The sequence below is a fragment of the Cupressus sempervirens genome, chromosome 2 (genome assembly GCF_028749045.1).
Source record: "Cupressus sempervirens isolate cs-2001-9-10 chromosome 2, ASM2874904v1, whole genome shotgun sequence".
NCBI lineage: Eukaryota > Viridiplantae > Streptophyta > Pinopsida > Cupressales > Cupressaceae > Cupressus > Cupressus sempervirens.
Window position 1 is genome coordinate 471747169 of NC_143119.1, and position 20802 is coordinate 471767970.

The 20802-nt window shown below is 35.7% G+C and overlaps 1 protein-coding gene across 1 annotated transcript in view; it reads right to left on the minus strand.

Moving 5' to 3' along the window:
* Positions 1-20802, minus strand: part of UPL7 (ubiquitin-protein ligase 7) — a 198627-nt gene that overhangs the window by 12741 nt on the left and 165084 nt on the right. The window contains exons 7-8 of the mRNA XM_089814262.1: positions 15008-15286; positions 14617-14869 (exon numbers count right to left, since the gene is read on the minus strand). Coding sequence (XP_089670388.1) covers positions 14617-14869; positions 15008-15286 — 532 coding nt within the window. The remainder of the gene's footprint in view (positions 1-14616; positions 14870-15007; positions 15287-20802) is intronic.

The following is a 20802-nucleotide window of genomic DNA, read 5'->3' on the forward strand; positions in this document are numbered from 1 at the left end:
GTTTCACCTTCTCAAGATGTTGGACATGCGTCAGACAGAGATAAGCTACGTATTCAATTGTTTATTGAAAATAGGTATTATCACTTTTAGTTATGAGGAGATAAGATTAAATTGAGTTATTTCATTGTTACCATTATTTTACACCTAGATGTAAGGGATAGATTCATAAATTTCTTTTCATTTATAAGAATATCGAATATAAGTACATTTCTGATCTTGAGTTACTGTCACAGATAAGCAATCGAAAGGAAAAGAAATCCGAAGCCCTAATTGATTGGAACCTTATATGATACAGTGATATTGGAAGCCCTAATTGAATCTGTGGTATCGAAATCCCTAGTTGAATCCGTGGTCACGGAAGCCCTAAATTGAATCCGTCGTATTGGACACCCTAATTGAATCCGTGGTTGCGGAAGACCTAAAATGAATCTATGGTATCTGTGGTATTGGAAGCCCTAAGTGAGATAGCGGCATCAGAAACCCTAAATGAACCGATGGTAAATGATGCCCTAATTGATAAAATGGTATGTGATGCCCTAATTTAAAATATAGTGGTATTTAATTGTAATTATCATTTGATTTTAAGATAGCGGTTTTTAGATGATAGTTGTCATGTGAAATTGTTATAGTGTATTTGTGGACTAACTCGAGTGGTTGCAGAAGCATCCCTAGTTTGAATTCAATCTCATTTTTCCGAGGTATGTAGTTTTTAGTTTCTGTAATAATTTCATTTGATCATATTTCAAGTTTTTAAGTTAAAAAATTGTCTAACTGATTTTAGCGGTAAATCTTATTCACATGAACCTGAATGATATAACTGTCTTCCTATGAAATGAAGTAATAACTGTATTCTTTGAGTATGTTGAATGTTAATTTAGACCCGGAAAATCGAGATGTTACATGCTCAATGTAGACTTCAAGTTTTCCATTCAGAAATGTTGACTTCACATCCATCTGATACACTTTGAACTTCTTGTTTGCTACATAAGCCAAGGGCATTTTTATTGCTTCAATTCTAGCAACAAGTGCAAATGTTTCTTCATAGTCTCTACCTTCTTGTTGCGAATATCCTTTGCACACCAGTCTAGCTTTGTTTCTCACAACCTCACCTTGTTCATTCATTTTATTCCTAAAAATCCATTTAGTTCCTACAATATTTTTGTCCTTTGGTCTAGGGAGCAATTCCCATGTCTCATTCTCCACAATCTGATCTAGTTCTTCCTTCATTGCTCGAATCCAATGATCATCCTTACATGCTTCATTTGCATGCTTGGGTTCAACTTGAGAAATCAAACATAATTCATGTACTTTGTTTCTTGTCATAACTCCTCTGTCTTTGCTTCCAATAATTTGATCAGTAGGGTGATCCTTTGTCAAGTTCTTGTTTGGTGTTGGTGTTATTGACTCAACTTTGACTTCTACTCTAGGATCAGATTTTGGCTCCTTTCTTTGTTCCACAACTTGAGTATCATTTTTCAAATCATTGTTAGTCTCACAAAAGGTCTCAACATTTTCTTGGATAGGCTTATGATTAGCTTCTTCATCATCAGAATTATAATCAAGCATTCTCTCTTGAACTCCAAAATTCTCATCCACTTTTACATTTGCACTCTCAACAATAGTCTCAGTTCTCTAACTAAAACATCTATAAGCTTTGTTTTTCAATGAATAACTAAGGAACATACCTTCATTGCTTCTTGCATCAAACTTACCAATGTCATCATCTCTCTTGATATAACATTTACTTCCAAATATTTTGAAAACTTCACCGACTGTGCATGTCCAAACCATAATTCATAAGGTGTCTTGTTCATACCTTTTCTGATCTGCACTCTGTTCATTGTATATACAATTGTATTTACTTCTTCTCTCCAAAATGTCTTTGATACATCATTCTCAAACATCATAGCTCTTTGTTGATTCTGTTACAAACCTGTTTCTTCTCTCGGCAATACCATTCTGCTCAGGAGTCTTAGGGGCTAATAGTTGTCTCTTAATACCATCCATTTCACAAAAGGTAGTAAACTCATTCGAGGTAAATTCTCCATCTCTATCTGCCATAAAACATTTAATCTTCAATCCAGACTCATTGTCAAATCTATTCTTAAACAACTTAAACTTCTCAAATGCTTTAGACTTTTTTTTAAGGAACACTACCCACATCATTCTAGCAAAGTCATCAACAATAATCATGAAGTAACTTTCACCATAGAATCCTCTTGTTTTTGTGGGACCGCTCAAATGTGTGTCAACAATCTCCAATTTTGTTATTGTAGAAAACTTCTTGCTAGTAAAAGAACTTTTCTTCTGCTTAGCCACAACACATTCCTTGCACACAACATTAGTAGGCTTCACAATTTTTGGTAAATCTTTTACAACAAATGTACTACTTGCTTTCACAATATTATCAAAATTTATATGACAAAACCTTCTATGCCACAACCAACTATTATCAACTTTAGCAACCAAACATGTCATCACTGTAGGATTTAGCTGAAAAACATTACCTTTGGATCTTGTACCAATGCCAATCATCTTACCATTTTTGTCCTTGATGATGCATATCTTGTTTGTGAATTGTAATTGGTATCCCTTATCAACCAACTATCCAACATTTAGAAAAATTATGTTTCAGTCCATCAACAAAATAAACATCATCTGTGATAGTTTTCCCATCAAGAGTAATAGATCCTATTCCCTTGATATGACAAGCCACATTATTACCAACTCTAACAATTCCTCCATCATGGCAATTGAACTTAACAAATTTATTCATATCACCAGTCATACGATGTGAACAACTACTGTCTATGATCCAATCACCTTCCTTCTCAACCTGTGACACTAGGGCTTTCTCTTCTCTAACTTCTTTTTCAAGAATTTTCTTCCTTTATAGCAACAAAGCCTAACTTATCATCACCTTTACTCCTTTCTTTAGATTCATCATCATCATTTACATGCAAACATTCTCTAGGCCTTCTAGACTTGAAAGTATTCTTATACTTCTTTACTCTCTTAGAACATTTAGAAGAAAAATGACCAAATTCATTATAAGTCCAACATTTAAAGATGTTCTTACCATTTGGTTCTCTCTTCACAAGCAAGGCAATTCCTTCTTCAATCTTTCTATCTTCTTCAGATCTGGATCTACTGCTGCTAGCATAATCTCCACTAGTGCTTGTGCTCCTTGATAAAGAAGGGTAAACACTTAATGCACTAAAGGTACCTCTACTCTAGGCAAAACTCCAGACAATTTCAAACTTACTTTTACCGCTTCCAATCTTCTAAGAAGAGTCTCTCTAGAAAATTTCTCAATACAAGGTATCACTTACTCAATCATCTACGCTGTTTGCTTGAATGGTGGTGTCAAAGTCTTCAAGATCTTCCATATGATCTCATCATCATCTTTAGTTCCATTACAAGACTTAATTTTGCAACAAAATCTAACATTTTGCCAATATAACTTCTTACAAATTCATCTTCCATCATTTTAGCCTCTTGAAATAAACATATCTAGTTTTGTAATCTAATTCTCTTAGCATGCTTATCAGCTTCAAAATTAGATTCCAAAGCTTTCCAAATTTCATGAGATGATACCAAAGATTTTACCTAATTGTATTCATTTTCAAGAAGAGCTGACAAAAGTGCTTCTTTAGGAAGCATGTTACACATGAACAAATCTCTTTCAGCTTCTATACATTCTTCAAGTTTTCTTTCTTCCACAATGATCTTTCCATTCTTCGTAATCAGCCAATATCTTGGACCCATACATAGCAGATGTGTCTTCATCTTCTCTTTCCAACTCTCATAGTTAACTCCATCAAACTTAGGGCTTTCCTTTTTAAAATGATCCGCCATTGATCTCCTTAAGTTATTAGGTTTTTCCTTCAAGGACCTTATGCTCTTATTCCAATTGTTAGAAAGTAAAGTCCACCAAGATAACTGAGAGGGGGTGGGGGGTGAATCAATTATTTGATCAATACAACTTTTATCAACCTTATTAAACCTTAAACATGTGATCAATATAAACAACCATAAGAAGATATACATACACAATAACACTAGATATGTTAACTTGGGAAAGCCCCGATAGGGATGGTACCCACAAAATGATGTACTAATATAAATGTTCCTTGCATGAGGATGGACTCTATTAGTAGCCAATGAAATACATTCAATACATATCAGTCCCTATTAGGATAATCTAAATTCCTGTGAGGAGTTGTGCCAACCCTGTTAGGAGTTGTAGAAGGCAAAAGGACTCATTGTCCAAACAGCTTTGAGGGAAAGACCACCAAACTCACTATCCAACTGGTTTCTATATTATTCATTTCAAAATTATAGAAATGCAACTGATCTCAGCAACTCAAACTCTTGCTTTGTCCTCTTATCATGCCAATACTGCACCAAAACACTTCTCAGATCTCCAACTTTGCATCACAATGATCCCTTTGATCGCTTACTCGCATTTACCAATCTTCACAAATTCAATGCAATTCGATTACTTCCATTGCATATTCATCACAAGGAAAATAAATTTCCTTTATACCAAGTCCTCAAAACAATTCAGTGAGTCGGCCTTGAGGCTCTCCCAAGAGGACCTAATTAAGAAAACATGCCATATTATATCTTTCTAATAATTACAAAACACTATCGGCTTACAGACTTCACAACTTCTCATACATGCGACCTCAGGCTTCGTGCACTTGCTGACATCATCATCAGACTATTTTCTGTCTCTGTCTAACTTTGCTCATCCAGATTCTATTCCTATTAGGAGATATAATCTGAACACTAAAAACTATTTCTCAGGTACTGTGTCTGCAAACTGTGTTCTATGAATCACAAATAACTGCTACCAGTCTTCAAATTTTTGCATGAGCTTGTAGCCAAGTCATCAAGACACACTGTAGAACATGTCCTCAACTCCGCATAACCTCATCTTCAATACATGATCCATACAACCTCAATCTATGTCTGCTACTCTGCCAATCTTCTTAGTATGTTGACATCAATGACAAACATAGTCATGAATGCAACACACAATCATGTTGTCAATCTCTCCAATGTTCTAGCAATGCTAGAATACTCCCCCATAGGAATATCATCAACATTCATGCTAACAATCTCCCCCTTTGGCATTGATGGCAACATAGATGAAAAACATCTAAGTTCCAAGAATACCAAATCCAACTTTGCTGCTGCTGCTGCTTTCATTTTTCAAATCCTTTTCATCAATCAAATCCGAACTCTGAGGAACAACTACTGTTCCCCTATTGATAAACTGCTCCCCCATTCTGTATACTCGTCTATCTCTCCTATTTACACTAATCTTTTCTTCATAAATCTCCCCCATTCATAGGAGATAGTTTCATATGCATTCACTTCTTCCCTATTCATTGTTCATAGGATATGTTTTTCATGCACCACTTTTCACCCATTTCCATCAATGACAAAGGCATCCTTATGTCAATCAGCTACTCAATGTCTTCAAACAACTACCAAGAGTCCTTCATGACTTTGCTCAATCACAGATACTCCCCCATAGAGGAAGCATCAACATTCAATCCAGATAAACAATAGTGCTCTGTACCACTAGACTACTGCAATTTTTGCATTGTCTACTTTGAAGTAGGCAAGGGTATAACCCCAAGCATACCTCGCAAAAATACTCAAATGTATCCTTAGGCAAAGGATTCGTAAAAATATCTACAATTCATTGAGTCAGCCTTGAGGCTTTCCCAATAGGACCTCATTAAGATAACACACCATATTGCATCTTTCTCATAATTAGAAAACACTATCAACTCACAGTCTTCACAGCTTCTCACATGTGCGACATTGGGCTTCGTGCACCCGTTGACATCATCATCAGGCTGTCTTCTATCAATGTCTAACTTCTATAATCCATATTCTATCCCTATTAGGAGATATAATCCGAAACACCAGAATCCACTTCTCAAGTACTCTATCTACAAATTGTCTTCTGTAAATCACAAATAACTACTACCAGTCTTCGACTTTCTACACGCACTCTTAGCCAAGTCATCAGGACACATTGCAAAACATGTCATCAATTCCGCATAACGTCATCAATACACGATCCGTACGACCTCAATCTCCGTTTGCTACTCTACCAATCTTTTTAGTATGTTGACATCAATGACAAGCATAGTCATGAATGCAACACACAGTCATGCTGTCAAGCTCTCCAATGTTCCAGCAATGCTAGAATACTCCCCCATAGGAATATCATCAGCATCCATGCTAACACTTCCCACAAATAATTCAAAGTATCTACCATCAATTCATGCACTACTAAGGTTTATAAATCCAAGGAAACTAGAATGCAAGTCTGTCCAAATACAAAATCAAGAATGAAAGATTCCACCATCGCATAAAAAAGAGGATGCAAATCCATTGGCATATGCCAAATATTATAAACCCAATACTCAATACGCAGACTTTTACGGAATATTAATCCTCGCGAAAGGGCATATAGCTTCATATTTGGGTAACATGTATTTCTACTATGTACAAAGGGCTGAAAATATATATTCATTTTCTGAGCTCCCACATGAAATCCAAACAATGATGGCTTCAGCAATGATTTTGAGATCTGATAAGAATGATAAATACCAAAAAGGAGAGAGAAAATTCACACCCTAGACAGGAAAAAAAGCAATGCACCTTGTTGGTAGATTAGGTTTGAAGGATATTAATGCATATTGGGAATTGGAATAGATATAAACAACCTTGTGTTCACAGAGATGGGGTTGACTTGTGAGAATATTAAAAGAGATTAGGAAACTCGTTTGAAAGGAGTAATCCAACAAATCAACTACAAACATTTGATCCAAATAGCATAAAAATATTTTGCCACTGCTGGAGATAGACAAATATTACTACGTTCATGTGTGAGGAAAGCTAAGACTACACAACGACCAAAGATATTGGTATCAGCTATTCCCCTCAACCATGATAGTGAATCATACGTGCATAAAAAAAATGCTGATTTGAGTACTTAAAGAATTTACTGAAGGAGTTTAAAAAGTCAATGAAAATTTGAGATAATGAAATTGTAGTGAATATTTACACCATGAAGATAGAGAAAAAATGACTCTAAATGCACATATACCACGAGGTTGAAAGAAACTGATCACCATACTAGAGAATACTCTTGCAAATGGTCTCCAAAGGAGTTGCTTGTTAAAGATCTCATAGAAAAACTCAGAGTTGAAGATTGAGCCACCTCCAGCACACATAGATGGATGCATTCTATCCATGAACTTGGAGAGCCAAGAAAAATCCAACTTGAGGATTAAGGTAACACCTAACTTAGAGCCCAATAACATTTGTCCAAAGAACAGAAATGATGAGGATTTTGAAGTAATTGAGGATAGAAGAACATAAGGAAAAGAATTATAGTACACAATTTATTGCACAAAGGGGTATACTAGTGTGACTTAACCAAGTAGCCAATTTTGCAAAATGCATTATGTGATCAGGAACATAGTCATTGATAACCCCTGCAATTCCAAAACAAAGAAAGAACAAGGGGTGTCCATTGAAGCATCAATTCCATAGAAGCCACAAGCTGAGAATATTGAGATCCAAAATCAGGATATGGCTTAAGAAACCAAAACCATGGAGGACTATGCATATAAAGAAATGCTAGCAACCATTTCATTGTTGTATGTGTAATGAAAAAGGACATTTTTCTTAAGATCTTTAAACTAGTCATAAGGATTTCATTGTAAAGGTGTAGACAAGGAACCAAAGACCATGATCATGTTAATGATATAGGAGCATCCTAGGTGTAATGCCTCTTGCATCACCAAAAAATATTTATGATTTGTCTTTTAATAAGCGCTATCTTAGTGCAAAGTTGTTTCTAGAAGCTTACTACAAAAGTAAGTTGCTTGTTCGAGCTCAGAATGTTCTGATTTCTTCCCTAAAGGTTTATTTTGTATATACAACCCTTCTAGTAAAGTTTCATTGCAATATTAAGTCTATTTGTGAAGTTACTGAAATTTTTCGGTATTGGCAGCAGGGTATAAAAACTTTGAACCCAATTTCGAAGGCTTTAGAGGCTCTGAAAGGGGTCAAACCTCAACTAACTAGAGCTTGCACAATACAATGTTGTAAAGCGATTTGTGGCATTTCCAAAATGTTGTCATAATTGTCAATGAGAGCAAATGGCCATGTGTTATGGTCTTCGAAAGTTGCGCCACCTGAAATGGACAAAAATGAATTTCATTCAAAATTCCTTTTGAGTTCCGAAAATTGTTGGGGCCTACTCTAATGTAATAAACTATGAATAATAGTATTTTAGGGTGGTCGGCCTCAAGGTCTAGGGTTAGAATTTCTACAACCTTCTTGGGTGGTGGATAATTGCCTCTATAAATGTCGTATGGTTGTCTAGGATATTTCTAGAGAAATGTTTTTATGGGAGCTCTGGCTTACAAAATATTGTAAGGAAAATGCTCATGTGGCTATGCATGTTATAATTTTAAAATTTTTAATTCCATACTTTTGGAGATAATAAGAACCCCATTTTCTATTCTTGCAACTTGTTATTTCTCTATTTTTGTTGTATGTGTGTGTTATAAGGGTAGTACCCTTCGTCAAGTGGTATCAAAGTAGTTCTTGAGCATGTAGATAGATCGCCAAACGTAAGGCATTTTGCACCAGGACTATGGTTGTGGATTTAAGTGATAAGCATGAAAATACCTCCACTAAGGAACCATGGTAGAAGAGATGAAGGTGTAACAGAAGATGGTTTTAGAGCCCTCCAGATACAAGTGCAAGCAATGCAAGAGGAGATTTGTAGAGGAATGAATATTACAGTGAGATGAAAGTGAGGATGAGTTTGAAGGGTGTGTTGAACATGAAGGAGCAGAAGTGGTTAGGGATCTTGAGGAAGATAGGTTTTCAGGGCCATTTCTAGGATTTAAAAAAAACCCAGATTGAAATCCCCACATATTTTAGGAAATCTTACCCTAGAGGAATTGATTTGACTAGATCAATGAGTTGGAAGAATACTTTGAGCATGAAGATATCGAAGATCTCAAGAGGGTCAAATTTGCAAAGATCAAACTAAAGGGTCATGCAAAAATTTGGTGGTAGGAAATTCTTGGAGCGAAATATAAGAGGAACTAAGAAGATAACAAGATAAATCGGATGGTGGAGAAATTGAAGAGACAATTCATTCTTGTCGATTATGACTTGATTTGCTGAAGAAGATGCAAGGTTTGAAGCAAGCAAGAAGATTTGGCCAGGAGTATACAAAAGAGTTCTATCAAGTCCTTATTAGAACAGGCCACGCAAAGCTTGACAAAGAGAAAGTTGTCCATTACCTTAATAGGTAAGGCCAAGTATTCAAGAGGATTTGAGTCTAGTTAGAATGAATAGTATTGAAGAGGCATATCAGTTTGCCTTGAGCATGGAAGAAAAGTTGAACACGAAGTTTGAAAGCAAGCAAGATGGAAGAGGTTGTGCTGGAAGATACAACGAAAAATCATATGGAGGTCGAAATGAAGAAACAAAAACGAGTGATGAGGCCAGTAGCACTCACAATCATACGAAAAATAATTTCAACCATTCCCGTGATCAGAATAAAAGAAATCAGAGAGGAAGAGGAAGAGATCAAGGACCAGGAAGAGTAGGTATTAGTAGGGCATGTTTCCATTGTGGAGAAAGACATAGAGCTTATGAATGTCCTCAACATCAAGGGAGAACCAGCAAAAATTTTGAGGGTAATGCACGAGTTGCATATCTAGATGAAGATGAAAAATCATCGCATTCTAAAGATGCTAAAAGAGAAGTCCTAGTTACTAGAAGAGCCTTGTCGAGTGATGAGAATGAATCTGGACAAAGGAAGAATGTTTCCGCACCAGGTGCAAATGTAATGGTAAAGTATGCAATGTCATTATTAATAGTGGTAGTACAAATAATCTTGTTTCTAAGGAAATGGTTAATACGTTGAAGTTAGAAAGAAAGAAGCATCCAAATCCCTACCGCATTGCTTGGTTGGAAAAGGATCATAAGATCTTGGTTAATGAACAATGTCTAGTAAAGTTTGAGATTAGGATCTATCATGATGAGGTTTTGTGTGTTATTATGCCTATGGATGTTTGCCATTTGTTTTTGGGAAGGCTTTGACAGTTTGATCATCGTGCAATACATGATGGGTATGCAAATACCTATTCTTTGACAAAGGAGGGAGTCCGACACAAGTTGCACTAGTTTCAGATTGTCAGTTTCAATTACTTCAAGAGCAAGAACAAAAACAAGCTCATTTAGTGATATAGCTTTCTTAGACAAGTTGAACCAGTTTCAAATTGTCTTGTTCTCCAAAAAGAACCTAGATGCAATATAAGAGGAATTAGCATTTTGGAAATCGTTGAGTGCATACATCAGAAATTTTGGAGTCGGATAGTGCAAAAGTTGAATTATAGTCAAGGCTTCGACTGAAGTGTTTGGTAAAGGATCTTCAATTAATAGAAAATTGACTGAAAATCATAGCAAATATTTCACAATAGTTTCAGTAGCGTGACTAAATAAATCTCAAACTAGTTCCAAATTGGGTCTTTGTGAAATGACCAGAGTTATTTTATGCTTCTTGATAAGTTTGCTGAGGTGTTAGAATGGTGCAACAATTTTCTTTGAATAGATCCATGTTGTATTGTGCTCTATACAATCTTCACGAATTATTAGTAGAACCAACATTGAAGACCCCAACAAAAGATAGAAACATAATCAGCAAGGAGATTGCTATGCTCTAGAAACTTTGAAATTTGAATAAGGAAAATAACAATCTTGAGGCATGATTCCTTGATGGGAGATTAATCATCTTGAAGTGAGCTTCATTTATCTCTGTTGGTGCTAATATCATTTGCCAAGGAAATGGATTTCATGCCTGTGACTTCCTTAAGTCTATCACCATCCAACAATATGCGAGTAGAGAATATGAAGGGAATTTATCAAAGGACTTTGAGTAAACCAATAAATGTGTTCATGTTGCTTGGGCGGGTGACATGTGGGACATATTTAATGCATTTCTATATTGTGCAAAAGGAGCAACAAATTCGTGTAGCTTTTCTTGCCTATTTGTCCTATGCATTCTTAGACAGGGTAAGACTTCAACTACATATCAATTGTTTTAAAGAGGACTTGAGGAGAGTGTAATGAGAGAGTATGCTTCCATGACAAAGGGAGCAACTAGAGGATCTGCTTTAGTTGACTTCCAAGGATCTTAGTCATATCAATTCTGAAGTCGACCATGCTGAGATCGTTTATCTAGTGATTAGAAAACTATAGCAGTCAAAGGACTACGATTCATGGGATAGAGTTCCAAGTATGTAGGCCGAAAGGCCTTTATGCTGACATATAGATCATGATATTCCTAGATAGATGGATATTTGTTGGATCGAGGAGAATTTAAGACAAGATCTTAATGCATCTTGTTTGAAAGCCATGCAGGCTAAAGAATGAGGACACAACTTACTGTCATGAGGCTGAGTTGGTGACACATATCTAGATCAGGTTCTTCAAATAATTAACATTCAGAGGGACTCTGACAATCCATCACAGGCAACCTTGGATGAGGAGGCAAAAGGTAGATATTAGATTCAAAGGGAGTCTAACAATCCATCAAAGGCAACCTTGGACAAGGAGTTCAGAAGGTTGATATCAGATCCAAAGGGAGTTTAACAATTCATCAAAAACAATCTTGGACGAGGTCACAAGGTTAATATCTATTTCAGAGAGAGTCACATCATCATGAAGATCTTCAGCATTCTTCTCTATGAGAGAAATGTTTGAGGCATCATCTTTTGTAGAATTTTATTTCTAGATAGAGAAATTTGAGTTGTCAACCCTTATAATAAATTCTTCTCCGTGAGGGAGAGGTTTGAGGTGAAAGCTCTTGTTCCACCTCTGGAAGTAGCCATGGTGGATGCCATGTGTGGTAATCCATGGCATAGCACTTGTGTCAATTCACCCACTGGGAGTACCTGTGGTGAACATCATAATGAAATGACAACATCATGTTAAATGATTTCATGATGGGCACTTGTGCTCATTTATATTTCCATTCATGGGAGTAGCCATGATGGACCCACCCTCTGGTAGTAGCCATGGTGGAGGTCATGTGATTGAGTCCATGACTTAACACTTTTTTGAGTCACCCTCTAGGAGTAGCTATGGTGATCATTATCATGAGATGACACCATCACGTGAGTGATTCCATGATGAAGAATTGTGTTTGTTTACATTTATAGGAGCAACCATGATGAAGCCAGCCTTTGGGAATAGCCACAATGGAGGTCATGTGACTCCATGACTAAACACTTATGTTGAGCTACCCTCTGGGAGTAGCTACGGTGACTTTCATCATAAGATGACGACACCACATGAATGATTCTGTGATGAAAACTTGTGTTTGTTTGCATTTCCATTCATGGCAGCAACTATTATGGAGCCACCCTCTAGGAGTAGCCATGGTGGAGGTCAAGTGAGTGACTCCATGACTAAACACTTATATTGAGTCACACTCTGGAAGTAGCTATGTTGACACCATCATAAGATGACGTTGTCACACGAGTGATTTTATTATGAACAATTTTGTTTGTTTGCATTTCCATTCATGGTAGCAGCCATGATGCTGTCACCCTGTAGGAGTAGCCATGGTAGGCATTACTCTATAACTTGGATATCGAGAAGGATTTCTTTCTAGCTAAGGAGTGTTAATGTTATTGCAGCTATGGTTGGATTCCTTCAGGCCGACATAGATGACATAAAGGTTGTGATATAATAATTATATTGATAATATATTATATTGTATAATTATTATATTATTAATATAATATAAGAGTTATTATATTATATAAGAATATAAGAATTATTATATTATATAAATAATATAATAATTGGAGCCACTTGGAAGAGTGGCATCCCTTGGTGAAGGGGCACCACTGAAGGTATAAAGGAAGATTAATCTTCCTCTCTTGAAAAACTAATCTATCACACACAATCTAAAGAAAAAAATACACACCAAAGTTAATAAAGCCTTTTCTATGGTGTTCAATAGAAATCTCACTAGAAATGAATAATCCTTCAACTTGCTAACATTATTCTATACTGAAAAGACTACCTTAATAGATAATAATATTATCCATTATTAAATTTCTTGTCGGTACCAAGTAAAATACTTGGCTGGTACTTCCATCTGGAACTGGGTTTCCATCCAACACATGAGATAACCTAAGGGTTGTCATCCTTGAACTGAAAGCAAGAAGAATGTCAGTCTCCAAGTGAAATATCAAAACCAAGCATTCAAACATTTCCAAAAGAGACACAAACTCTCTCTTTATAACTCCCTAAAGAAGCTTCCAGAAACTCTCTTAAAATTCCCTTGCATTTTTTTGGCCTTTACAAACGGAAAATAATTATATATTGATTTTTATTTTATAATTCTTTGTTGACACATTTAATATTTTTCAACTTCAATATTATTTATTTAATTTACTTTTGAAATCTAGATTAATGACTTATTCCTTTTTTATGTTCCCTATATATTTCACTATTGTATAGAAGCTTGTACTTCTACGGTAATACCCACAAAAGAATTCAGTGCAATGTAGATATTGATAAAATGGTTCTGCCAAACATAGCAAACGTGAAACCTCTTGGTAGTATTTTCAAGCACAATACTTAAGTTTTGAAAACAGCACTCAAATTATGAACAAACCTTAGATGCTCTACATCCCTTTTGCAATGAACACCAACCAGTCATCTAAAACTCCAGATTACTTTTGGAATACTTCCATAATTGTTTGCACTGATGGACCTCTCTCCACCAATAGATGGTGCTTGGATGAGGAAATAGCTACCTCTATAGTAAGCAGTGAGGTAGCCGCTTCACCTGATTATAGCCAGTATTTATAGTGGACCTGTCTTCAATCCTTGTCCTATCTAAGGCACCCTCCTACTACTTTGTGAATGTCTTAGAATTCTTTTGTTGGGTTAAAGAGGAAGGACTCCTCAAAATCCCCTAGGAGCCACATACATATGTCAAAGAATTATTGCATTATGTTGCACTCATATCTTTGATTTAAATTTAAAGTGAGAACATTTGAATATTATAATCTCATTTATAGAAATTTAAAGATGCAGTCCCACAAACATTAAATGAAAGTTGTCAGGAATAACATAGCCTTACTCTTTATACCACATAGTCTTACTCTATGGTATTAAACTTTTGTGGCCAATATCTTATCTGTGCAAGTGTCTACACTGTATGCTAAATGTCGGATGAAATTTTTTGTGCAAGATGACCATTTTTGCAGCAGTGAAGATAAATAAAGACAAATAAAACTTTCATAGATTTCGTGAAAAATGTGAGAACTGCACTTGTCATTGCAGTATCTTCTACAATTAAAAATGCAATAAGGTTTTCTACATAGATATTGGAAGTTTATAATATTGATAATCACAATACTGGTAAAAGACAGGATATGTACTAATGAGTCAATGTCAGTGTAGTCTTGAAAGTTAAAAAAGATAGCTAAATTATGGCATCCCATGTTTCCTTATGAGGATAAAAGAAGCTACCTTCAGGTACATAAGATTCCGGTGCAGCTCAGGATCGAGGCCAGAAAGCTCATCAAGGAAGCTATATCGACCAAGCAGCTTTCGCACAAAAACATGAGAGAAACTATAGTCCAGTAAAATGCCTTCATATAAAGCTTTGCCTACAACTCTTCCAAGAAACTCAATCATTTGTACTCCATTTCCAAGGAGTCGGGCTGGTGGATGTGGAAAAAGTAATCTCTCATCTGTTAGAGTTTGCAAGAAGAGCCCATAACTGCAGCAAGTTTTAGGAATCAGATTGAAATAGGATGTTTTCCATAGCAACAAAATATTGTGCCTTGTAAGAGTAAATACATTAAACAATATAAAAATAACATGTGACGCCCTTGAATTTGTCTATTAAAGATCTCACCGTGGATCAAAAGCAGCCTTTGCCATATCTGTCAAAAATTCCTTAAACAGACCTCCATAATCTAACCCTGCCTCTGGAAGGCCACACTCGTTGACAAAAGAAACATTAATACAAGACTTCAGTTTTGACCCAAGTGGATTTAACTGGTTAAATCCATCCTCCACTATGTGGTCTCGACGCACTGCTATTTCAATAGATCCTGGTCCAGGTCCAGCAACCTCACCCATCATTCTTCGAGATGCTTTATCTGCTTTAACAAACTCACGGAACATCTGAACCCTGTGAAACTCAATAAAAATGTCAATGTATCACAATGTCTTCTGACGCAAAGTTTAACCAAATTACCAAAATATCAGTAGATTAGTAGAAAATAATTTAACTAAAATAGTAGTTGCAAGTTAGGTATTGCCAAAACCAGCGGCTTCCTAGTCTTTTATTTCAACTAAAAAAATGCCTTTTGTTCAATTCTACTCCATATAAAGGACTTACCAATTGCCACTATGGAATATAAAGCATTGCAATTGTGGAATACGATTTGATAAAATTTATCGAATATTGAACTACCCTTACAAAACTCCTTGTCTCAATCGCAATGAAAGTCTTGGATCACTTTAAAATAGCTTCCACTTTTACTAAATTCCTAATAGTAGTCAATTTCTGACTCACAAATTTTGAACACAGTTACTTCATAGACTTAGCTAATATTTGATCTTAGACTTAGACAACTATTTGGTGACTGCCATCTTAAAGAGTCTGATAAATATTGATCTCAGTTACTTCATAGCCAGCTAATATCTGATCTGAGACTTTGACAGCTAATTTGCGAATGCCATCTTAAATAATCTGATAGATATTGATCTCAGTTACTTAATGCTCTTTATTAATATTTAATCTCAGACAACTATCGGTGACTTCCCTCTTAAAAAGTTAATTGAATATTTTCTTATGCAATCAGCAATCTGAATATAAGCAACAATTTCCATAATTCATGGGTTAAACTTATTTTATTTGCTCTCTATTAACTTTATGCTATAGAAGTGCCCTTAGTTTAAAACGGGCTTTCTCTTTTTCTACTTTTAAATCTGATTGTTTTCCCAATCTCTTCCATATTTTTTCAAAAATTCTTATACTTTTGGTTTGCCGATTTCTCCCCAAACAATTTTTGTTGCTATGAAACATAAAACCCAGTTCATCTACAAGCAAGTGTTTTCGACATTTGAAAGTCCAAAGGGAACACTTTATCTAAACATGTTACCAACTTGCCAACATGAGGACCTTTCTAGTGTGTACTACCCACGAGGCAACAAAAAATAAATCTGTTTTGGCATTTTGCCATGTTTTATAACTAATGCAAGAACAAATGTCTGGAGTGGGAGGAGCAATTGCAACTAGTACTATCACAAATCAAACTATGTACAAAGCAACCATTGGACATACACCTTTTAGTTGATATACGGTCTAGAAGTAATAGTGCCAAAGGAGAACCTCTTATCAGGTCTAAGGATCGTAGTAAAAAATAGAATTGAGATTCCATGAAAGACTTCTAAAGCTCACTCAATTGGATGAATTGATAATAATATCACAATATCCAAGCATTGCAAATGGAAGCACAGCACAGAGGATACTTGCAGATAATAGATTTTAAACCTAATGCCTTAATGCTAGAATACAACAAATGAAAAGAAAAGAAAAACTTGGCATGTTCTTGGTACTTTTGTTTTGGACCCTTTGAAATTCAAGAATTAATGAATATGATTTGGTTGACCTAGAAAACTTAGATGGCACTAGTGTAAAATAAGTAATGAATGGATCTAAGTTCAAAATATAGCATCATAATACAAATATGATTTGCATTATTAGGATTGGGGACCATGAAATGCTTTGCAAAGATACTAATAATAAAGACTAGTATAATGTGTTTATGCTCTGACCCAGAAGGCTAGTGAAAAAATCAAATTAAGAGACAAAAAAAGGGAAAAAATAAACACAATGGCTTGATGAAACCAACTCCAAGTTTACACAGTCAGCTTTTAGGTTGTGGAAAGAAAAAATATGCAAAGACAGATATTGTTAGGATAGAAATAATCACAAATTGTGTGCACAAAATCAGCAAAGAGATGATGACAGCTAGACACAATTTTTTTTTGACATAGAACAAAACTAGCAATCACAAAGTGATATAGATGGTTAGAATTGAAATTGGAATTTTTTGGCCCCACAAAATCTAAAGCAATGATCAAACAAAGTACTTGCAAATAGAAAAAAGGGGAAATGTGGAAGAGAGTGAAGGTTGATAGCCACTGGAGCAAATGCAGTTCTGATTGGAGAACCTCGAAAAGAAAAAGAACTCACAAATGTAATCACACTAAGGGATGAAGACCAAGAGCATTCACCTACACACTTTAGATATCATGTTTTTTTTCACAAAATATGTTGGCAAATGGCCACTCAAAACCCAAATTCAAAAATCGAGCAAAGCACCCATGCACAAAGATAAAACTCAAAACTTTACCATAAGGATTTTTCTACTGTAATATACAGTAAGAGAGAGAAAAGAACAAATATTATTTGACAGCCTGTAATGTCCCCTTTTTCGATATCTTGAAATGTTGGGAGTCATGACAATTACTTCAACTTCACACACTTACTCTATCTAATTCTTGCACTTGAATTAAGTAATGGATATTATGCAAGATCTAAACTGCTATTTTGGATTTAATTGACAATATATATGACAAATGTGATGTAATTTTCAATATGATTAATAGTAATCTCTAGTATATTGATGTGAAATATGCTATTAAGTAAAATCTTTCTATAGAGAGTTGTCGCTTCTGGTATATATATTTTATATACAAGAGTGTTATTTTTTATATAGACAATATAAATATGCAATTGATATATTGTGCTTGCAGCAATGCATTTTCTATGTTTGATTTGACAATGTAATTATGCAAATTTGGTAATATCGCTTCAAGCAATATGTTGCTGTTCCAGGTCTTTGACATATATGCTTGCAACTTAAGAATTGATGTTGTTTCTGACGTGCACTTTAATGCCTGCAATCACTGGTGCCATCTCTGATGTGCAATATTATTCTTGTAATCTATAAATGCCGAATGGAAGATGCTCAATCAAGCAGATCCAAATATGGATACTTAAGTAATAAAAGTTGCAATGATGAGTTGAATGAATGATTTCAATCTTCTTATTCAAAGAGTGCAGGTCCCTATCCTACTCCTTCAGGTATGATGATCAGCGATGCCTTGCATTCTATCTCCAAGAGGCCTTCCGTCTTTGGGATCTCACTCTTTGGGAGTCTTCCTCCTCTAGACCAGCATCCCTTCATAGACTTATCACTTCCTTCTTCATGTCGGTTACCTCTCCTAGAGGAACCAAGCGGTGAGGGAGCCTCTCCACTCCCACTCACTTTAGATACGTGAGACTGTGTAGAGTTCACACACAAATGCATCTCCAATGACGGGTTCGGACTTCTCTGCACACAGTTAGCTATCCTTTGATGTTGAGCTACTTTTCGACGACTACGAACCGCTAGTTGTTTGGTGGTTGTGTGGCCTCTCTTGTTTTGTGTTGTTTTTCTCTGTTTGCTTCTTGTTCTGTTGGTTCCCTTTTGTAATTGGACACCATTTGGTGGTGCTGCTGCCTTCTGGCCTATGTTTGAACTTTCAGTCCCTTAGGCCTATTTGTGGTCTCTTGTTCGTGTTAAAAGTAAAGGATCTTTGATAGATAAACAATTACAAATATTTGTTTATTAATTTTGAATCAAATAGGTAGAATGATATTACTTATCTTCACTGTTTTGCAGCAGGTTCTAGAGTTCTTCCTTCTTCAGCTCTGATTGCTTTTACTGGATCTCTGTAAGACAAATGAAATAATAATAGCAATTGATATTCTAATGTGAATATTATGCTGTAGGTACTTGTATTGCCTTTTTGTAATATGTTCATTGCAGTTGAAGGAACTCAAATATATATGCACCCGAACAGCCATGACTCCAAAGAGTCATGCCTCTATGAGGCCCAAGGGCCACGTAGGGACATGGCCCTTCGAAGTCATGTTTGGTATAACTGTTCTGTGTTTATTATTTTGTTGCTCGATAACAGAAGGCATAATCTCGATATCATTAAGAGTGCTAAGTCACAGGTTGTAAACCCGACACAAGATGCAATATATATTACACGGGTTCAAGCATCCTGACTGTACATCCGTCGAGGATAGCAATATGCCCAGCGATAATCATCAATCATGAATAATACCAAGTTCGACAGTGATATCTGTCGTGATTTAAATGCAAAGTTCAACAGCAAGGTCTGTCAAGAGTAATGTGAATCTTGACCACTTAAGTTGGTCGATAATGCATAAAAATACTGGCACAATATATGTACATAACAAGGATGTATGTATATGTACATGTATGCATACATTAGTATGAATACATGTACGTATATATAGGTCTCTGTCATGTATATCAAACAGTGATGTATAGATACTTCTCTGCAATATAAGATAGATATCAGAGTTAGAACACAAATTGCTTATATCTCTGAAATATAGTTACAAATAATAACATCATGGGAGATTCAGATTTACTTCTCCTGACGCTAAACATCAACACTCCCTCTTTAGCTAGGGAGAAGGAAAACTTGATCAGAGTCATCTAATAAGCAATACTGTAAGAGCAGTAATTGATCTCTATTTGCACTTGAGCAATGTCTAGAGACAACACACACAACCTCTACTTGCACTTAAGCAATGTCTAGAGGAGCTTACTACTTGCACTTAAGCAATGTCTAGAGAGGCTCAAAAATAATCTCTACTTGCACTTAAGCAATGTCTAGAGAAGCCCAAAAATAATCTCTACTTGCACTTAAGCAATGTCTAGAGAAGCCCAAAACTTGCACTTAAGCAATGTCTAGAGAAGCTCAAAAATAATCTCTACTTACAAGATCGTCACCTTGTAAATAATTAAAGATTACTGAATATGTCCATGAAAAATCGTCACCTTTCATAACATATAAAATAGAAGAAACAAACAACTCTTTTATTTCAAAAAATTTCCATTACAAATAATCACACCAAGCCTTTCCCTGAAATATTTCAGTTTCACTTTAGCAAGAGGTTTGGTAAGAATATCAGCTACATGTATATTCCAATTGAATAACTCCTCGATTAACCATATCCCTGATGTAATGAAATGGAATTTCAATATGTTTAGAGCGATTGTGAAACACAAGATTAGAGGAAAGCTTGATACAACTTTGATTATCACAATAAATCATAGTAGGCTTCAATGGTCTTTTGAAGAGATCTGAAAGCAACTTTCGGAGCCATACTACTTCTCTGGCACATAGGGAGGATGCAATATACTCGGCTTCTGTAGAGCTCAAGGCTACAGAAGTTTGTTTTCGAATAGTCCAAGAGATCATACCGGATCCAAGACTAAAACAGTATCCTGAAGTACTCTTGCGCTCAATAGAACTTCCAGCCCAATCAGAATCAGTGTATCCAATTAGCTCTGTTGTCGGTAAATGTATAATGTAGCCAATGGGTAGAGTAGTATCCGAATGGGTGCGTGATGCTTTAGTCACCCTTTCGGAAAGGTATATGTACACGTCCGAGATGGACTTTGGAATCATCATTGATCATTGTAGTCATTGTAATCGGATTGTAATCAAAAAATGCATACATGAATAAAATACTTGTTCTGCATTGAGTCGTGTTATACATGTGTTAAACTTCTTACCCTGTATGGTAAACATTTGGCGCCGTTGCCA